General features: G+C 35.8%; 1 protein-coding gene across 5 annotated transcripts in view; it reads left to right on the top strand.

Moving 5' to 3' along the window:
* NCKAP1 (NCK associated protein 1) overlaps window positions 1-19,316 on the top strand; it is a 60,941-nt gene that overhangs the window by 8,502 nt on the left and 33,123 nt on the right. The window contains exons 1-9 of one of the 5 annotated variants that reach the window (XM_074910467.1): window positions 2,931-3,197; window positions 4,064-4,174; window positions 14,067-14,134; window positions 14,500-14,592; window positions 14,775-14,831; window positions 15,842-15,984; window positions 16,067-16,157; window positions 18,027-18,164; window positions 18,886-18,934. In XM_074910467.1, coding sequence (XP_074766568.1) covers window positions 14,081-14,134; window positions 14,500-14,592; window positions 14,775-14,831; window positions 15,842-15,984; window positions 16,067-16,157; window positions 18,027-18,164; window positions 18,886-18,934 — 625 coding nt within the window. In that variant the 5' untranslated portion in view covers window positions 2,931-3,197; window positions 4,064-4,174; window positions 14,067-14,080. The other 4 variants (XM_074910464.1, XM_074910463.1, XM_074910466.1 and 1 more) reach the window with 4 other exon arrangements.

Below are 19,316 nucleotides of genomic sequence, written 5' to 3'. Positions count from 1 at the left end.
CTTCGATTTTTGCCTTGATAGCTGTAACTGTATTGGGGCAAAAGGTCTCTTTGCTGTTTCTATTAATGTTGATTTATTCTGGGCCAAAAGCAGTCGTACTGGATTCTGTGTTCTTCTTTAGAGGCTACTTATCTTAAATGTAGACCTTAAGCATGTTTTTGTTGTTGAATGTTTTCTTGTTGGCTGCTTCTGAATGAGTACAACCTAGAAAGTGAGGCTATACAGTATTCTTCATTTTCAAGTGAAAACAGTATAGGAGAACCTAATGGCATCAAAGAATAGTCTGAATTTTGTTTAGTAATAATCTAGTTTTCTAGTACATGTAGTCTGTTTAATAATAATCTAGTACATGTAGTCTGATCTCTCTGAAGTTTGATGACCTGTGCATATGATAGCAAATGAGTATTCTGAAGAATGAATCTCTTAGCTATAGAAATCATATTGTCCTTGGTAAGAATTGGATGCACAGAATCAAATAATGAAAATATCTACACTTAGTTGAGAGCTTATCATAGCAGGTCCGTTCTGAAGTGCTGTGGAAAGAAATGCTGTGTAACTTGATCGAAATCCAGTGTCTGAGTCCTTTTTATTTATTTTTTAATTGCTTAGATTAGTCTCTAACGTTAGCTTGGCATCATCTTTTTTCAGCATAGCTGCTTGACAGCTGTTTAGTAATGTACAAAGGAATTTAGAGATGACTGCTGGGAGATTCTTTCAGTATAATATTTCGGGCTGAAGCAGCTGGAATCCCTTGGCTTCAGAGTTGTATTCCATGAATGCTGCACTAGCAAGAAAATTTTTAATTCTTGAATTTTTTTCTTTTTAATGCTCAAAAAATGTAGCCATTCTGTGGTTTGGGGGTTGTTTTTGTTTGTTTTTTTTTAAATATAAGAAATTAAGAAAGGTTATTGTAGCTCACTAGGAGAAAAAGTGATGTCTGGGGCTGATTGAGAAAGGGCTACTGCATTTGGCTAATTCTCAAAATTCTGAGTGCTAGAACACTGTATATGGCGAGGTGATCTTTGTTGTACCATGATGTTCCTGTCTGGTACAGTGCTGACAAAGGATTTTGTATTGACTAATACAGCTATGAAAAGCAAAAGCTACCTTTTTTTATATATATTCTAAGACCATTGCCCTCAATGTCTTTGTTCTTTCTACAATGCAAAATTGTGGTTATGTGCCTTATCACACTTTCACACTTGTGCGAAAGTGCTAGAATTGGGGTTTGTATTTTCATTCTTTTATGCTCTCTAGAGTAAACTGCAGTGAGCTTGAGCTTCATAAGTCTGTTTGCTGTTTTAGGAGAGACTTAGCCTCTGTTTTACATGTGATGCTGAATGCAGGTAACAATATGGCTGAAAACTGTATTGATGCAACAACAGCTAGTAATCAAATAATAGCAGCTCTTAAGAGAGCTGAACTGCTGGGGAATATTTGAGAGAGGGAAGGAAAATGCATTGACCCACTCATTCAGTGGTCTGTTGTCCTCTTTCTATTCAGTCCACGTAGGTAGGCTTGTACAGCTTTTTAGAAGCTGGAATTTTTAAATATATGAAGGATACCTTTAACCTTTTATATCTTGCAGCAATTTTCTTTCTTATCTATGGATCAGTCTTGTGTAGTTTATTAGTAGGAAGAATTACAGTTGCTTTAAGTGTGATGTTAGCAAACAAACGATGGGAAGGAGCAAAACCAGTTAGACTGAGGGTAGTAGTTGTCATCTCTGGGAACAAAGTTCCTGAAGCTGAGTGAGGATGTGCACAGTGTTTTCAGATGTCTGCTTCCGTGTGAATGATCTATGTGTAAGGGCTTGTGTAGAACATAACTTTTAGCAAGCATTTCAGAGAGCTGATTTATAGGAGGAAAAACATCTGTTGCTAGGAAAACTCAGGAGTGTATGTGGAAGTAGTGTTGGAATTCAGACAACAAATTTAGGAAGTCAACCGTGGCAGGTTTCTCGTCTCCTGTATAACAGCAACCACACTGGAATTTAACAAGTCACAAATATATGTTGTCTATTAAGCTGTTTTCTTAGTTTGTAATTCCTTTAGTAGTGAAAGTTATATAATGTGTGGCAAGGACAGCAAATTGAAATATCTGACACAATTCTGACAAATAGTTAATAGATATAGTTAATTAAAACTTCGTAAATTTGAAGTGTGCATTGTTTAATCTTTTGAGACCTATTTACAGTATAATGATGACCTTTGAAATTGTGTAAAGACTTTAAAGTGTGTACAGAATAGATCTTCTGTGGCACATGTTGTTTGCTGTTGTAAGAATATCAAAGCCACTTTAATATCTAACTGATGCTTTGGATGTTGCTGAATTTATTTTCGTTATAAATTCCTCTTGTAGTATTATAGATATTATTTTTTAATAATTTAGTAATTTTGTGGGAAAATAGCAAATGTGAGACTTTTGGTATTAGAGTAGTATGTCATGATGGTCATGTACTGCTGGTAGGAGTTTTAGAAACTTACAATAATGACTCTTTTGTTTTTTTTCTTGGCTACCGTTTCTTTTTCAGGTATGTAAAACTTCACTGAGTTTCTCTCCTTTTTTCCCCTGTAGTTGCATGTGATGTTTAACTCCTTTTTTCTCTCCCTACCTGAATTCAGTTTGGAAATACTATTAGAAGTTACATGTCTCATGATATATGCAGCACTTTGCACACTAGTAAAATCTAATAAGTACTTGTTAAGTTGTTTGCGAGTTATTAGAATATTCACCATCCAGTAGAAGGTATGCTGCCTAGAGTAACAGATGGTCGTAATATTCTCTTGGATGTAGGTAATAGTATATTAGTTCACTTAAATGTAACATATGTTAGAATTTAAAGAGTAATTTGTTCATATGTATTTTTTCTCTCTTTTTATTACACTGCTTTCCCAGCAAGGACAAGTTTGGAAGGTTTGCAAAGCTTTTCACCTTCCCTTTGCCCGCTTGCCCGCTTTCAGAATCGGTCTCATACTCCATGACTTCTGTCTCTACAGTCCACAACTCGGTCATAGAAATCAATGTGGAAAAGTTACTAAATGAGCTGTCATTCGAGTTCACTATGTTGCGTACAAACGCCTAGCATGTAATTTAGTTTTGCATGAGACACGAAACTCCTTTGCAAATCCCTACAAGGACTATAAAACTAAATGAATATTTGAGAGAAAATACAGTTTGAGCACAAATTTTGTCATGTAAGTAACGCTGCTTTTAGTATGTTTCTCCAAACTAAATGACATAGCATGGCTCGCTAGTCAGAGTAGTTGAGAAGTAGTTGTGTGTCTGACAGCATGCACTGTAGCTGGCAAAAGTAGGTGCTTTGGCAGTCGTTTGTCCACAGAAGCTGTTCTGGTATGTCTATTTAAGTTATTTAAGAGACCTGACACTTAGTTGCGACTTCTGTTCACATAAAAATTTAATGAAATTTCTTGATTGCTGCTTTTAAAGCACAGCCTATGCTACTGTAGGAGTAAAGAAAATGAGCAAAACTTGAGTTCTTAATTTAAGTAAATAGGATACTTTAGGCAAGTACTGGTGGCTTTATTGTGGGGTGGAAAATTGTCTTGCAGTTAACAATTTGAAGAAAAATTAAATGCAGATTGGTGGTGGGGCTTTTAGTTTTGTTTCACAAAGCATAGTTTAATCATTTAACATGCCCAGCACTGTCCTCCACAGATGATTACATGATTGAGTTTTCTAACAGTTTATTAACTCCAGATGAATACAACACTACCTCAAACCAGGAATAGCATTAAAAGGAAACATTTTTTTTTTTCTCCTTCTTTTAGGATTGAGTTTTTTTCCTCACTGCTGTTCTGCACTAACTGCTTTGATACTTCCATGCATCTTTTCCAGTAGAAGAGCATCTCTGTACTGTTTCCCATTGCATATTTCAGCTGTGACAGTCCCTGCACTTTGCCTTTCATTTTATCACCTGCTCACTAAAACCAAAATAAACAAAAAAAGAATCTTCCTAGTTTGTCTTCAGATTTGCAACTATCACTTAGCTTTAGATGGATGATTGTGTTTTTACTTCATTTTTTATTGTATTTTTTTATAGGCATGTGGTGACCCTAAAGCCAAACCATCCTATCTTATTGACAAAAACCTGGAATCTGCTGTCAAATTCATAGTCAGGAAGTTTCCAGCAGTAGAAACACGCAACAACAATGTAAGTAACCAAATGATTATATAAGTATTTTTCTCAATACCCTTCAGCACTTGTTGCTCAGATCTGTGAGGTTTTATGTGTTCTTACAAAGCATCTGATGCTGACAGTTGCAGTTGGAATATAGTTGTTGATTCATATGTCTGACAGGATAACTTTAAAAAGAACTGTCTTCAAACAGAGAGTATTATACCATGTTTCTGGCTTGGTCTTGTTAGGGTAGACACTTTCTGGTTTTCTTTTTGCCTACTCTATTCCATTCTTTTTCCAAGAATTGTCAATGGGAGGTAATCCTCGAAAAAATCATGCCTTGGATAGGAGAAATTCTTGATGACCAGACTGATTGCAGAAAATGGATATTGCATAACTATATTTGATTTGAGACCCGACCAGGAGATCAATAAAAGGCACTTGATTGTAAAGTGAGAAAATGTGTTTGTACTTTATAAGTGCTTGTACCTTATGGGTGCCCTTGCCTATGGGGTCACTCACTGTGGGAATAAAGAATGCTTTAGTATGTAAGGCAAAACCTCGTGAAGTACAAAAATATGGAAATATAAATGTTTCCTCTTAAGATCTAGTGAGTTCAGTTGCAGTAGGAAATTATTTTTCACCTCAGTGATCCAGTATTGCTAAATTTGACTTTGTGGCCTTCAAGAGATAATTACGATTAGTGGATTACAGGTAGGTGTTTTGGCAGGTGATGTACACTTGTCTCTCTGTTTCAATTTGAAAGTCAAGGGAAAGATTTTTGGTTTACCTGCTTATATTCCTTTCAAAAGGAGGAAGGTGGAGGTAGGTGTTGGGTTTGCATGTTCCCTGCATGCTACTTGCATGTGTGCTTCAGAGGTTAAGGCTTGCTTTAAGCATTCAGGTTTCTGCAGAATGGTAGTGGTAATAGCAGTGGGAATAATTAGTTTCTTTTCCGGTGCTGTCTAAAATTTCTATGTAATGTCTCCCGTAATGCCAATGAAAAAACAAAAGAAAGAAAAACTTTCCCTTATGGAGGAAATAATTTCAGTAACGATGTACTTTCTTACTTTAAAACTTGTACATGTTTTGTATTGAATACTGCTCATCTTTGTATTGATTGTGTTGGTAACAAATACGGTAAATTATTTATTAAATATATTTAAAAATAGTAAACCCTTTAAACCATGTTTGGTAAATGCTTCTATATTTGCTAAACTTCAGTGGCAGATCTACTATTGAAAGATTATGTACATAGAATTTTTTTTATGTGCTTGCATGTATGCTCTGTATGTCTTCCTGTAGTTGACTGAATTTGAAGCTTAACTAATGATAGATATTTAAGGATTTGGTGCTGTGAAGTTTATGGAAAGAGATCAAAGTTAACTTGATATATTTTGACAATCACAGTTTCTAAACTAGGACGTGCTCATAATGTTTTGTCACTGCCTTGTATTTGTTTACCATGTGCTAGGCAGACCTGTGTTTATTAAGCACAGTTATCGAAAGTCTACTCTCCTTATGAATGAGCACAGTTTAAAGTAGGGATTGTGAGTTCTGTTAATAGGCAGCTGGGGTTTCCCCCCCTGTGGTCAGAGCCAGCAACAGTTTGCTTGTCTTAGTTTCACAGATGTTTTCCTGTAGTGTTGTATCTCCGAAAAGAAAACTTTACCTGTAACAGGTAACTAATGAGACAAAAGCCATGTGCAGAGAAAGTTCTGGTTTGATATAAGTCTTTGTGTATAAAACTTAGCTTCAGAAAGGTGTAAGTGTCTAGCTCCTGGTCAAGAGGATGTTCCTCTCCTTGTTCTTACTTTGTCTCCCTCCTCCTGCTGGCCTACAGCCAGCTCACCATGTCTTAGGAGGGCACACCAGTAAGTTTCTTCAGTAGGGAAACGGGTGATCAGAGATTTGAAAGGGCAAGAAGCTTGTTGGAACAGGGACACATTGGAGAGGAATAGTTGAGAAATCATAACCTGTGCTTCTTCCTTGCAGTGAAAATTCCAGGACAGCCTTTCATGTAGGGGTTTTGGATTTTTTATGTTCAACTGCAACAGCTGCCATTGCTTAGCAGTGTGTATCTGTAGAGTTAGTACCTATTGACATGTCAGTAGGTGATGCTGCCAAACAAGCTTGCATTCACTTAGAGAATAGGTAGTGCCTGCTCTGTCTGCTTGTTGGTTTTTTTTTTATCTATTTTAAGCTGTTCATTCATTTTTTTCTCAGGTACCATCATTTACAGTTTTGTTTCTCAGGTGAACAACATACTTTATTGAAGAGTATGAGCAGTGTCTCCTGTAATCAGATGATCTTGAAAAGCCTCTATTTGTATTCTTTTGAAATAAGTGACTGTTATGTTTGCTGTCGATAGCTTTTACATCTTTATTCACAAAAAATACAACTGGTGGTTTTGTTCCTCGCTCAGTGTTTGATACGCTGAGTCAGACTAGAGCGATGTCTGACAATCGCTGATTTTCAAATTGTACCAAGAGTGAAAGTTTATGAGCAGTACAAACAATTAAGTGCTTGATGAATCTTTGCTGAGCAGGCTGAAAAATAAAATGGAGTAGTTCATCTTCTAAAGGATCGATGATAAGTAACTCTGGACCTCATCAGTTCACAACTCACTCTCTCCTGTTGTCTGAGGGCAGTCCCTGTGATCTCCCACACTTGCCCTTTCTTCTCCAATACCATCGTGAACCATATAACCTTGAAAATGTGCAGTTTGAAGACTCTGCTCTTAAATCAATTGTGAATGATGTTGCCCAGCAGTGTTGTATTGCTTAATAATGTATGAAATACCTGCAAAGCAGGGAATGTATGTGAACAAAAAAATCGAAGGATTCAGAAAGTGAGAAACAAACATTTTGGTCCTATTTGAAAAAGAAACTATATAATGATTAAAAGTACCTATTTTCCATGTTTGGGAAGTGTTAGTATTTGTATTTATTTTAACTTGACTAGAGCTTTGTTTTGAAAAAGGCTTCTAAGCTGGAGAAGCCTTCGCAAAAGCTTTATAGCACCATCGTTCTTGGTCAGGTCTGTGATCTGATTATGCTAGAATTGACTCAGGGTAACATTTATTTTTACTGAATTTTCTTGCCTAGCTTCAGAAGAAAAGCTCCAAAGGCATGCAGAAGCAGCCTGATTTTTCCTAAGGTCTTTTAGACCTCATATAAGGTGTACCAGCAAGGCTCTCACCAGAGAAATCAAAAGAGAACATACCAAACTTCAAAGAAATGTAGCAGGACCTAAAAATTACTTTCTTCTCGGTCAATGCTAACATTTAATGCCATTGTAAAACTAGAATAAAATACTTCATGATGGGGAACTGGATGTGCAGGGAGAAAATACGTAGATTTTGTGTAGATTGTGGGTAGGATCTGAAAAATCTGCTGCCTGATAGGTAAAGCTCTGTGTGTGATGGAGCTAGCCGCCTTTCTGCTTTCCAAAACACCACATATGGGAAGTAGTGAGAATATCTGCCTTCCTTCTTGAACATATGGGGTTTTTTTTACTCAAATTGCTCCTCAGCAATTTCCTTGTAGAAAAACTTTCTATATTTTAAAATGTTTCCTGGAGGAGTTGAGGCTTAGTCATTGCTTAGTGGCGAGCAGACCAGCAAAACATCACTCAGAAGTTTGTAAGTGTATTGTTAGTGGGAGAGAGGTCTGTATTTTCCAGATACTGTTAATCTTCATCTTTCAGTAGCTATCTTCCCAGTATTGTTCACATCAATTCCATTGTGTTTTGTATTGACTATACATTCAATGTCTTGGTGATAGTATTTTGAGGGTTTATTTACCTGTTTTAACTGTAATAATCTTCTGCTGTATTGTGTCGGTGGGGACTGGAAATGAGGTCATATGAGAGTAGGGTACAAGCAGTGTGAGCATTTCCCGCCTGCCTGGATTAGGACCTGGAGATATGAATTCGTTCACTTTTCATTTTATTTCATTTTTCTCCATAGCTGTGTTGGCTTTTCCCTGTTAGATCCCAGTATGTATGTTTGGTCTGCTTACTGTGTCTTTCACAGTTTCTCTTCATAGTGAGTTGGTTGCACAGCAAGTTTAGCTGGATGTGGGAGAGGTGGTATGGGCAGAGAGTGGCTGGACCTCCTTGGCCAGAGCTTATTAGGAGATGCGAATGCATGATTTTATTGAATGCTTTCTTCTATAATAAAGTTACAGAAATAGACACTTTATAACCAACCTTGATTTTTAATTTGTCATAGGTGCTTCCAATTATTAGTCTTTTTCAAAGTACTTAACCAAATACAGATAATTATTTGCTTTTCAATGTACTTCTTTCAGCCCCTTCAAGGGGTACAGTGCCTAAAGGAAAATGTATTTTGTTTATTTGTTTCTAATGAACCTTTTAATATTGTAATTTTCACAGTGCTAGTGAAGATAATGTAGGAATTTGTTTCTGAGGAAAAATAACTTTGGGGAGACAGCCATGCTGCCTCATGTATTGGTAATCCTTTTTCACTAAGAAAGTTAAAAGTCATTTATTTTTGAGGAAATTGTATGGTAATTAACACATGGCAGCTGGCTTCTTAAGAGTAATATTATTTTCCAGCTTTCTGCAATGCTGTATCTCTTGTGCGGGAGGGAGACTTGGTTTTTCAAGTAACTTACTGATTTCTTAAGCAGTAAAAATTCAGCTCCCCATATTCCTTCATAAAACTAACTGGCCTCCGGGACATGAAGACTAAAATCCTTCCCAAGTGAGAGGATGCTGTGCTTTTCTTGCACAGCCACCTGCTCAACTCTGCTACTGCTCAAGGAACTTACAGTGGTGAAAAGACCACAAATGAGACTGATTTTTCCAGAACCTGCTGAAGCAGTAGTTCACTTTATGGGAGTTCCCAGTGCATGAGTAAAGCCAGCCTGATGAGTAACTAGTTTCTGTTCAGCTTTGTACGAGCAGTTGGGATTTCTTATGCTTGAGAACAGAGTATACTAATGATAGTTTATTTCTGCAAAATATCTGCAAATAATAAAATTCTTATCTACATTGTTACTAAAAAATCATTCAGAATTGAAATTGCTCCACTAATGCCGTGTGCTGATACAACCATACCTACTGTTCTGATTTTGTATGCAGTAGCATGTCTGATGTCTTCAGCTGTTGCCTGCGTAAGACTGACCTCGCAGCTTAAAATTACTTATGCTATAATATAATCAAAGAGCATGTAAATTTTTCAGCCTAACAGTCACTTGCAAGTGAGCATTTTTTCACAGCAATTACAAAAGGTAATGTGAAATCCTGAAATCTCTAAAATGTTTCACCAAACAGAACTATCATAATGTAATTCACATTTTTTCAATATCGTAACTGCTGTCAGCAGTGGAGTTTATATTCATGGCTTAACCCTTGATCGTGCATGAATTTGAGATTGAGTAGCATCCAAATACCATTTAATTTTTATCATTATTTGTAATAAATCATTGTAGTATGCTGCTGTCTTATCGGTCCATATGAGTCACTTGCCAAGGTAAACCAGTCATGTGCTCGCTCTTGTTGCTTAATAGTGTATGCAGTACCTGCAGAGGAGTGCATGTGTGTAATACTTAACCTGTTTGCTTCACCCATTAAAACTCTTTTAATTTGATGATTGATAATTTAAGAGCTTGGCCATTAAAAAACAAAGAAACAAAAAAAAGTCATACCTAAGCCATACTTTAGTTAGGTAGTGTTACTGAGATGGCATTCCAAAGTTAGTTTTCATGCTCTTTAAATGAATAGTTCTTTCATAATTTCATGACATAAATGTAAATATGCAGGCAGTTACACATATGTCCAAAATATTTTTATGTATACAGTAGCACAGACAAGACTTTTATTCTGTAAGTGGTTGTCTCAGAGATGTCAAGACCTGTGGCCCAAAGCTTGTATGATATGATAATATGTAATGAACCCAGTGGAGGAATTACTGCATGAATTTATGTAAAAGGAGGTGAGAGAATGGGAAAACTGTTCCTTATGACTGCCAGGTAGATCAGTTTTTAAAGAGAAGCTTCGCTGCTCCGCCATTATTCATAATGTGGTCAGCCCCAGGGACAGTAACAGTCGTGGAGGATCATGGGTGGCTGTTTTCTTTTCAAAAGAGTTAGTGCTATTATATATAGCATAGTTATAACATTATAACAAACCAAAAATAGATCTTGCAACAGAAATACATTAGTTAGGAAATATATTAAATATTCTGTTACATCTTTTTATATTCAGCGTGTCATTTCAGAGGCTTCTTTTAACTGGAAATAAGAAAACCATTTTATTAATTTGATTAGATCCTTCTCTCGCTGTCCCCACCATTCTGCTATGAAATTTGTAGATGCAGAAATTTGTCCAAATGAGTTGAATTTTAAAAACCTTCATCTAAAGACTCTACACGTGGCAAGCATAGTGAGCATAATAAATGATAGTAAGAATACTGACAGTGATTATTTACCCTTATCTCCTGAATTTGAACAGTCAGAATTGGGTAATACAAGTTTTTTGGGGCCTGTATTCCAGCTAGAAAGATGAAGTTGATGGTGTTTTCTTTGATGATATTGTAATATCTGTGGTGCTGGTTTGTAGAAAACAAATACAAGTGTTTAATGATCATACTTGCAGGAAAAATACCACACTCATATCAGGAGAAAGTTCCCCTACCTACTGTCTATTCCTGGATGATGAAATAAGATATTTATTCACATACTGCTACCGGTGAAATGAATATGGTAAAACAGTTAGCGAACTACAGTTATCCTCTGGTTTTCCACACATAAAACTCTCTGAACAACCTTTTCTAGTTGTCTTGTATTTCTCTTGTGCCTTCATATTAAATTTGTATTTATTCACATTGTTAATGTGTCGCTATCTGTGTCATCACTCTCTTGTCTCTCAGCTATTGTGCTCATTCAGGCTTTAAGTGAGAATGTCTTGTGCTTTCTGTTTTGTTTTGCACGTCTTTTAATGCACTTCTTTTCATGTACTTTCTTTGTCTACATAATCAGTTGTGTAAAGATTTTTGGGGGTTTAATATGAAGACAGAAAGGCACAAGGCAACTTGGTGAAGATCAGTTCCTTCTCTTGTAGGTAACATACTTGTCAAAGTGTCAGCTTCACTTTCTGCTATTTAAAACCCCAATTTAGAAGTAATAATTCAGATATGATTGATGATACAATATTTTGTTAATAGACAAAATAAATTATTTCAGATAAGTTATTTCAGTTTTTTGATCTTGCTATATTATGTTAAAATTTCTACAGCTTTTCATATATCTTAAATCCAATTCATCTTGTTCAACAAAAACACTGTTGTCCTTGTTAGTATAATTTGTACTTCAAATTTTTAAAGAATAAATAAAATGCTTATGTCTAACCAATCAAGAAGGCATGGTTAGCTGTAGTGAAAAGAATCTTTTTATGCTAGTAATGTTTTAAGAGTTATTTCTTCAGCTTATCCTATTTTAAATCTTTTGTTGAATATTGGAAACAGAAATGTTTGCTGATAAATGGAATTGCAGACTAAGGAAAAAAGCCTCAAACCAAATACAAAATGATACAGCACCAGTTATTCCTAAACAGCTGTTAGGAAATTGGTAATGGAAAGTTTTGTTGCAGTGAAAGGGCTACACCCACATTCCTGAGTGATAAAAATGCAAATAAACATCCAAGACCCTACATGCTGTAAACTGTACTTCAGACATCACTGCTCAGGCTGTGCTGTACGAATTGAACTGTTTGCACCATACTGATTTAACAGTGATTACAGTTGAGAATTTGTTTTACTTTGATATTAATATTTTAAATAAAAGTTTGCTGACACCTTTAACACTCAGAGCTCAAAAAATAATCACCGTAGCTCTGTATGACAGTTTTGCCATCATTTAAGTATAAATACTTCTGGGAATACAGGTAACTAGTTAACAGTGCACAGCAGTGATTCCTTAGTTCTTGGTTGAGTGTAATGAATGCCTTCCTATACTCTCTTATTCAACGTACGGCTTCATAGAATTTCTGAAAAAATATTATTTCTTTTACAAGCACACTTCCCAGCACCCTCTCCCTTTTTGCCATATCTCTCCCCTTCGTGTGTTGTCACACAGATGCATTGTGGCTTTGAAATCGTCATGTTCCCCAGAAGTGGATGCACAGTTGCTATGTGTTACACCAAACACGTGTTGTGTACAACAACCTATAATCTTGATAGTCTCCCTTAGCATTGTACCTTGTTTGGTGTGAGTTAGGATTGCAGTAGGGAAAAGTTGTTAAGGCATATGTGCAGCTGTAGTGCAAGTTTTGGTTTTGTAGTCTTTCTGCATTAGAAGTATTCTTATTTCTGAACAATAGAATGTAGTCTGTTCTTGAAAAATTGTGAAACAAGTCTTCAAATTCATCCAATTCATGCTTGTGTTAGTTGCACAGAAGCAAGCCCTATTTCTGCTTGGTGTTTTAAAAAAGCTGGTAAGAAATAGTTTAAACAACAGAGTTAGGGTGAAGATTAAAACAAAGCGTCTTGGGTGATGAACGTTCATTGTGTAAGAACGGTTGACTGTCAAAGCAGCCCTGAAAATACAAAGTGCTCCTTCCTCTGGGGATGTCCCAAGAATAGGTGCGGCTGGGCCCAAAGGTGTTCTGGAGCTGTGCAGACCTGCAGGAGCTCCAAGCTCTGCACGTGATGGTGCTGGATGCTTCGTCCTCCTAGCACAAGGCAGTTTAAGTAGTGTGCTGGGCAAGGTAGTAGCAAACTCATACGAGGATCAAAATGCAATTAATAGAATTTACGTTTGAAGGCAGATTTTTATACTGTGCCAGTTTAAATGGAAGTAACCTATTTCCTAGTGCATGAGATTGTCAGAAGTTATAAAATACAAACACACGTACTTGCATCCATTTTTCATTTAAGTCCCAGCTGACGACTATGTGAAAGAAACTTAACTATTATATAGGGCAGTCATTCAAACCCAGGCCTTCAAAGTTAAATCCTTTGCACTGATTTAAGAGTAGGTAGGAGTATTTTATAATGGAGCCATTCCAGTTTGCTCATATCTCTATATATGCCTGTCCTCCTTGTCTATAATGGAAGTCCTGTGGCTCAAGACTTCTAAAAATCATAATTGCTGCTAAAAATTTAGGTGAAAGAAGCAAAAATTATCTTACATATGATATGCAGTAGTGGTCCAGGCAGTCTTATTTTTTTAATTTAGAGGAATTTTAGTGCTTCACATAAAACTGAGAACACAGAGCACAGCTTTATAAAGAGAGGGAGATGAAGAAGTGTATTAAGTTCTAACCTCTCATGAAAATAAACGTAACCAATTTGAAACGATTCGTTTAATCTTTCTTATAGTAGATAGCTCTTGCTGAGAAGAAAATCCTGTTTAACTTGATTAGTCTTTAATTTAAAACCTTGCAGCTTTTTGGAGGGCACTTTTTCATACCGAGTGTTATGACTGCTTTAATTCAATTCATATATCAGGAAGGAGACTTAATTCATAGCTGGATATTGCAAATTAAATAATTAGATTCTTGCAGTGCTGTGAGACTAATACACAGATAAACAGAACGGCTGTTCAGTAACAGTTGCTTTTTTTGTGTTCTTAATTGTAATTAAGTGATTGGTCTGGTTCCTCCAGAAAATTTTGAAAAATATGGAAATGAAATTATATTTCGTTGTCTGTTAAAAAAATCCATGTGAACTTTTTTATGCCTTTGTATTCACATTTGCCTCTTCCATTTTATCCACCAGTGTCTAATGCTAGTGTTTTGCTTCTTTTTTGTTTCTTTATTTTGTTGCTTTTGTTTGAATGTATTATTGTGTTTATATGGAACTGGTCAAAGAACCGTTACTGTATTTTATGTTTGTATCTACATTTTATTTTGCATGCTTAACGTGGCTTTGCCTGGATATTCTTTTTGGTAAGTTCAGAATTTACAAGCATAATGTTTTTCTGTAGTAAAGTTTGTAACCTGCCACCTTATTTTCTTCCACCTCAAGTAACGTCATTTTTTTTTTTGTCTTACTGATATGTGCTACTGTACTGTTCTGCTTTTGCTAATTATACATATGATAACACTGTTTTCCTAACTTCCCATTTTCATCTTTAGCTGAGCTAAAAAATATGACTTTGGTACTAATGTGTACTAATATGACTTTTATCTTCAAAGTATAGTTGGCAGCTGTTAAAACGATCTTCTGAGAACTGTGTGTATTTGAGACACACAGAACCTCAGTCTTAGAAAATCATGTCAAGGCTTCTTTGCATAGCCTGGTGGTTACTCTGCGCTTCACAGGTATTATTTTTCAGCAGTCTTCTCAATATCTTCTAAGAACAATGTGCATGTTTATGTTTCTCTTGTAGCAACAGCTTGCTCAGCTCCAGAAAGAAAAATCAGAGATTCTGAAGAACCTGGCATTATACTACTTCACGTTTGTTGATGTTATGGAATTTAAGGTAAGGAATTACCTTAATTTGTTAGTTCTGTCATATTAGGTTTCTGTCTGTTTATGAAATAACACTATATAATGAAATAGCTGAACTTGTAGCTCTTGTTAAAAAAAAGTCTCAATCACTAGGCATAGTAAAGTGATTTACTTCCATCTTTTTAAACTAAAGTTAATCCTTTGTTTTTCAAGGACCATGTTTGTGAGCTGCTGAACACTATTGATGTTTGCCAAGTCTTCTTTGATATTGTAAGTTTCTTGATTTCAGCTTTCAAATGCCACTTAAAAATTATTCAAATCAGAGTCCTGTGTGGAGAATTAGAAGAACTTGTTTATGTTAGCCCAAGAGACATGGCATCTTTAGTTATAAATGCAAGAAGAATAGACACTGTAATCCTCAGATCTCTAACTTATTATAATAGATTGTAATCAAGGAGATAGACCATTTTAAACAGGCTACTGATTTACAGTAGTAACAGCACTATCTGTTACCAGACATACAGATCTTTATGTAAATTTTGCTTTGTTGCATCTGCAGGTTCTTAGGGTTTACTGTCATCTGTATGCTTAAACCATGTGAGACTCTCAAGACAGGAATGTTACAGGTGTCCACCTAAGCTATATGAGGATGTCACTTCTGGTGTTGGCTAAAACAAATACTAAAGTAGATAAAGGTGTTAGATTAAAAAAAAAAATCCGCACAACTAAACCCAAAACCACCACAACTAAACACTGAAAAACCCCCAAACAAAACTTCAAACACCTTTTCATCTTGATTTCAGCTTGCTTTCTTAATGGTCATAATGTCACATTGCTAGTTTTCCTCGTCATTCTAAATTTGCCCGACAAGTTTATAGTATGAAAGAGAAGCAGGTATATGTCCTATGGAATGATATTACCAGGCCACTGGTTATGTGCTAGCTTTTTACATTACAAGTCTTATTAAAATGTAATTCATAGGCAAGGCAGTTGCTGCCTGCTTAGTAACATCCAAGAAAAGTTTTCCTATCTGTCAGCTAACCTATGACACTTAAGCCTGGAAAGATATATTTGCATGCTTGCTTTCATGATTTCAGACAGTTCTGGGTATTTGAGTAAGTTAAGATTTTACAAAGTCTGTATGCAACCAGAACAAAATCTTTGTTCAAGACAATCCATTGTATTTTAAAAAATGCTGAAAAATGGTGGAAAGGTAAGGAAAAAGTTTTATGCTTGTTTCTAAGAGTTTTAGAATGATAATTTACTTTTTTTATCTTTAGACTGTAAACTTTGATTTAACAAAGAACTACCTAGACTTGATTATAACCTACACAACTCTAATGATATTGCTGTCTCGAATTGAAGAAAGGAAGGCTATCATTGGATTGTATAATTATGCCCATGAAATGACACATGGAGCAAGGTAAAAATCTGTTGTATAAGAAACGTGTATAATAATAATAGTAACAGCTACACCTGAGTGAATTATTTGTTATTGCTTTTAGTGACAGAGAATATCCACGCCTTGGCCAGATGATTGTGGATTATGAAAATCCTTTAAAGAAAATGATGGAGGAGTTTGTACCTCACAGTAAAGTATGTAACTACTTTTCACAGGCACACAGTAACCTTAATTGAGAGAAGCAAAGATAAAAAAGTAAATATGCAAGAGTTTCTTTTGTCAAAGGCCATTAGGTATAAATTTTACAGGAGATTTTACTACATGTCTGGGGGTGGGGCTTGATATTCTGTTAAATAACAGAACATATAGAAGTATAGGAATGCTGAGATCCATTGGTAAGGTTCCATTTTATTCACTAAGGATTAGAAGTGATTAAAAAAAAGTTGTGGATCATCTGAGAATAGCTATGTCTGTGTTCTAATGTTTCTGTGAAACTAGGTTTTTGCTGGTTTACCATCCTAGGTGAATGTGGTTTTCTATTTTGTAACCTGAGGGTTTTTGCTTTGGATTGTCCTTAAACTGAGGATCCTGGAGGTCACTACTGCCTCGTTAGTAATATATTGTATAGTCAAAAGCTGACACTGTCTACCCTGCTCAGTTGGCTTCACAAAGTTAAATGAACCCAATTCCTTTAGCCTTTTCTGTACAAATGGTTTTAAGTTTGCACTTTTACACAGCTGGTCATACTGCAGTCCTGTGATGATTTATGTAGGCTGTATTTTCATATGAGAATACATTGGAAAAGTGACAGAAGCCTCGCCAAAGTCAATGTATATCCTGTTTATCACTTCACATTTGTCCACTAGGCTTGCTACTCTGTCAAAGGAAACTACATAAGATAGTCTCTAGAAATTCAGAGAGCTTTCCAGCTACTTCTCTAAGTACTCTGAAGTGAAATAGTTTTGAATACTTACCATTTGTCAAACTAATCTGTAATCTTAATTTTTCATACTTTCCTCTACACAATTCCTTTCTATTTAGCTAAGGATCTAATTTGCAGTTAATCTTTTCTTGTGCACATTCTTGCAAAGATGCTTCACTTTTCAGTATTATCTTTGTTAATGCTCTTGTATTTAATAGTGGACCAATCCTTTCCCTTGAAATACTTTGTAAAGCCATTTTTCAGTCCAATTTTTGCTATTCTACTTATTCTGTGCTGGAGGTATAAATTGGGGTCAGGGGTCCCTTCAGGCACCATGCTATAGAAACACATACTTAGGCTGCACTCTCATCGAACTGCACACTTAAGTTGTCCTTTCATCACGTCACTGCTTTGCAGTAAACCTGACAGTTGTTTAGTCCTTTAAATTACCTTCAACAGATGACTCCCCCGCCCCCCCCCGAGTGACCTTCTCTGCTGCTATAATACTTAGACCTGGCTCCCTGAGGACTCATACAAGCATCAGTATTGATGTAAAAGACAGGGAAAAGTCTTAGGAGCACACTTGCTCAGATAAGCTTAATCTGCTATCAAGATGTTCCTGTAGACAGTATCTATTCATAATAATTACAATTTGCTAGCAAAGAGGGAAGGACATACTAAATGAAATGACAGAGAAGGGAATAACACAATAATAGGGTTGCTTGAATAAATAATTAACAACTTTTAGTTGTACGTGACAGCTTTGTTGTCCCCTGTTGATTTTTTTTTCATGTCCTCTAATTTTGAACTCAGAATTTTATAACGCTAAAAAAAAAATAAATAAAATCAAGTCCTCCTGCTTCTCTTCATCCTTCCCTTAGCCTGGAATAGTCTTTTATATGTGATATAAACAAGATGCAGTGAGTTTTAATCTCAGAACTAGTTCAGTAAAATGTTTTGATTACTGTTAGTAGTAATGCTGAGAAAACAGCACAACTGACAAAATAGTACTTAATTGTCTTGTGCTTGGAGTATGGCAGTGTCAGTACACAGCTCACGAAATGAGGTGAAGAACTTGACTATTTACCCAAGACTGAGCTTTGAGGACATCTTCAAACTAGTAATTGGACTCCTTTTTTAGTCCCTTTCAGATGCTCTGATTTCACTCCAGATGGTCTATCCTCGAAGAAATCTCTCAGCTGACCAGTGGAGAAATGCACAACTACTGAGCCTCATCAGTGCCCCCAGTACAATGCTTAATCCTGCACAGTCTGACACAGTACGGCCTTTTAATTTCCATTATATGATAAAGTTAAGCAAGGTTTTCCATAAAATAATGTAGGGGGTTTGTTTTTTCTCTTTGATTACCTTTATGTGGCTTTTAATCAGCAAAGTAGACTGGTTGGGAAATGTGAATGCTTTAATATGGGGGGGGAAAAGTTTTCTCGCATTAATTAAAGCTTCTGTTACATTAGTGCATGCCTTCGTTTTCAGTATTTGATAATCAAAAGGTGAAGGGAAGCAATGTTAACTTCTGCAGTGTGGAAGGAAGGAATTCTGTTTACTGTCTCAGATGTATGTGGGTCAACAGACTGAAAACCAGAACTGATACTTCTTTAAAATTTTTACTGTTTGCATTTGCTGCCTGAGTTGTGATATGAATGGTCATCTTCCTGAAAAAATTCAAGTTCTCGGGTTGTGATTAGTATACATCAAAAACCTTTTGTTTTTTTGAGTATTCTTAAATACAATGTTTGTTGAAATCTGTCAAAATTATTTCACTGTTTTGTTCAAGTTATTGGATGGTATGGAAGCTCATTTAATGTTCAAACCCTGTTTCTGAAAGGATGAAACATTGCCCTGTTAGTAATCAGCAGCAGTCTTCCATGATTCATCAGCGTTCAAGGCTTTATTTGTCCCTTTTTTCTAAAAAGTACTTCTCATTAAGTATATTGTCTTTTATATAATCAGTTTGCCACAGATTACTGTTTTTTCAACAGATGCCATGTGAATACCTCTCTCTGGATGCAATGGAAAAATGGATCATTTGTGAGTAAAATACTCTGAAACAGCTCATGGTTGTATTAAAAAAATGAGTTGACATTTAAAAGACTACTTGCTTTTCTGTACTGTGCAAAATCTGTTGTATTCAAATTAGATTCTAGAGAAAACTTGATTAAATCTCATTTGTATGTATCCTGCTTTTACATGCAGTGAAGTTAGAATTCAGCATATGCTGCTGGAATGGAGTTTGTTATCAGTTTATTCCAGACTGACTAGAAGTTGAGGGCTGTAGTAATTCTAATGAAAATAGCCAAGTATATCAACATTAAGTTACGTGTTACAAAAATACCTCCACTAGGACAGTATGGAGTATTTTTTGTATATAAACTGTTATCCATTAAACAGTTTATTAATGAACTGTTTGAAC

Source organism: Athene noctua, chromosome 7, assembly GCF_965140245.1.
Source record: "Athene noctua chromosome 7, bAthNoc1.hap1.1, whole genome shotgun sequence".
Taxonomy (NCBI): Eukaryota; Metazoa; Chordata; class Aves; order Strigiformes; family Strigidae; genus Athene; species Athene noctua.
This window is presented reverse-complemented; position numbering and strand designations above follow the sequence as displayed.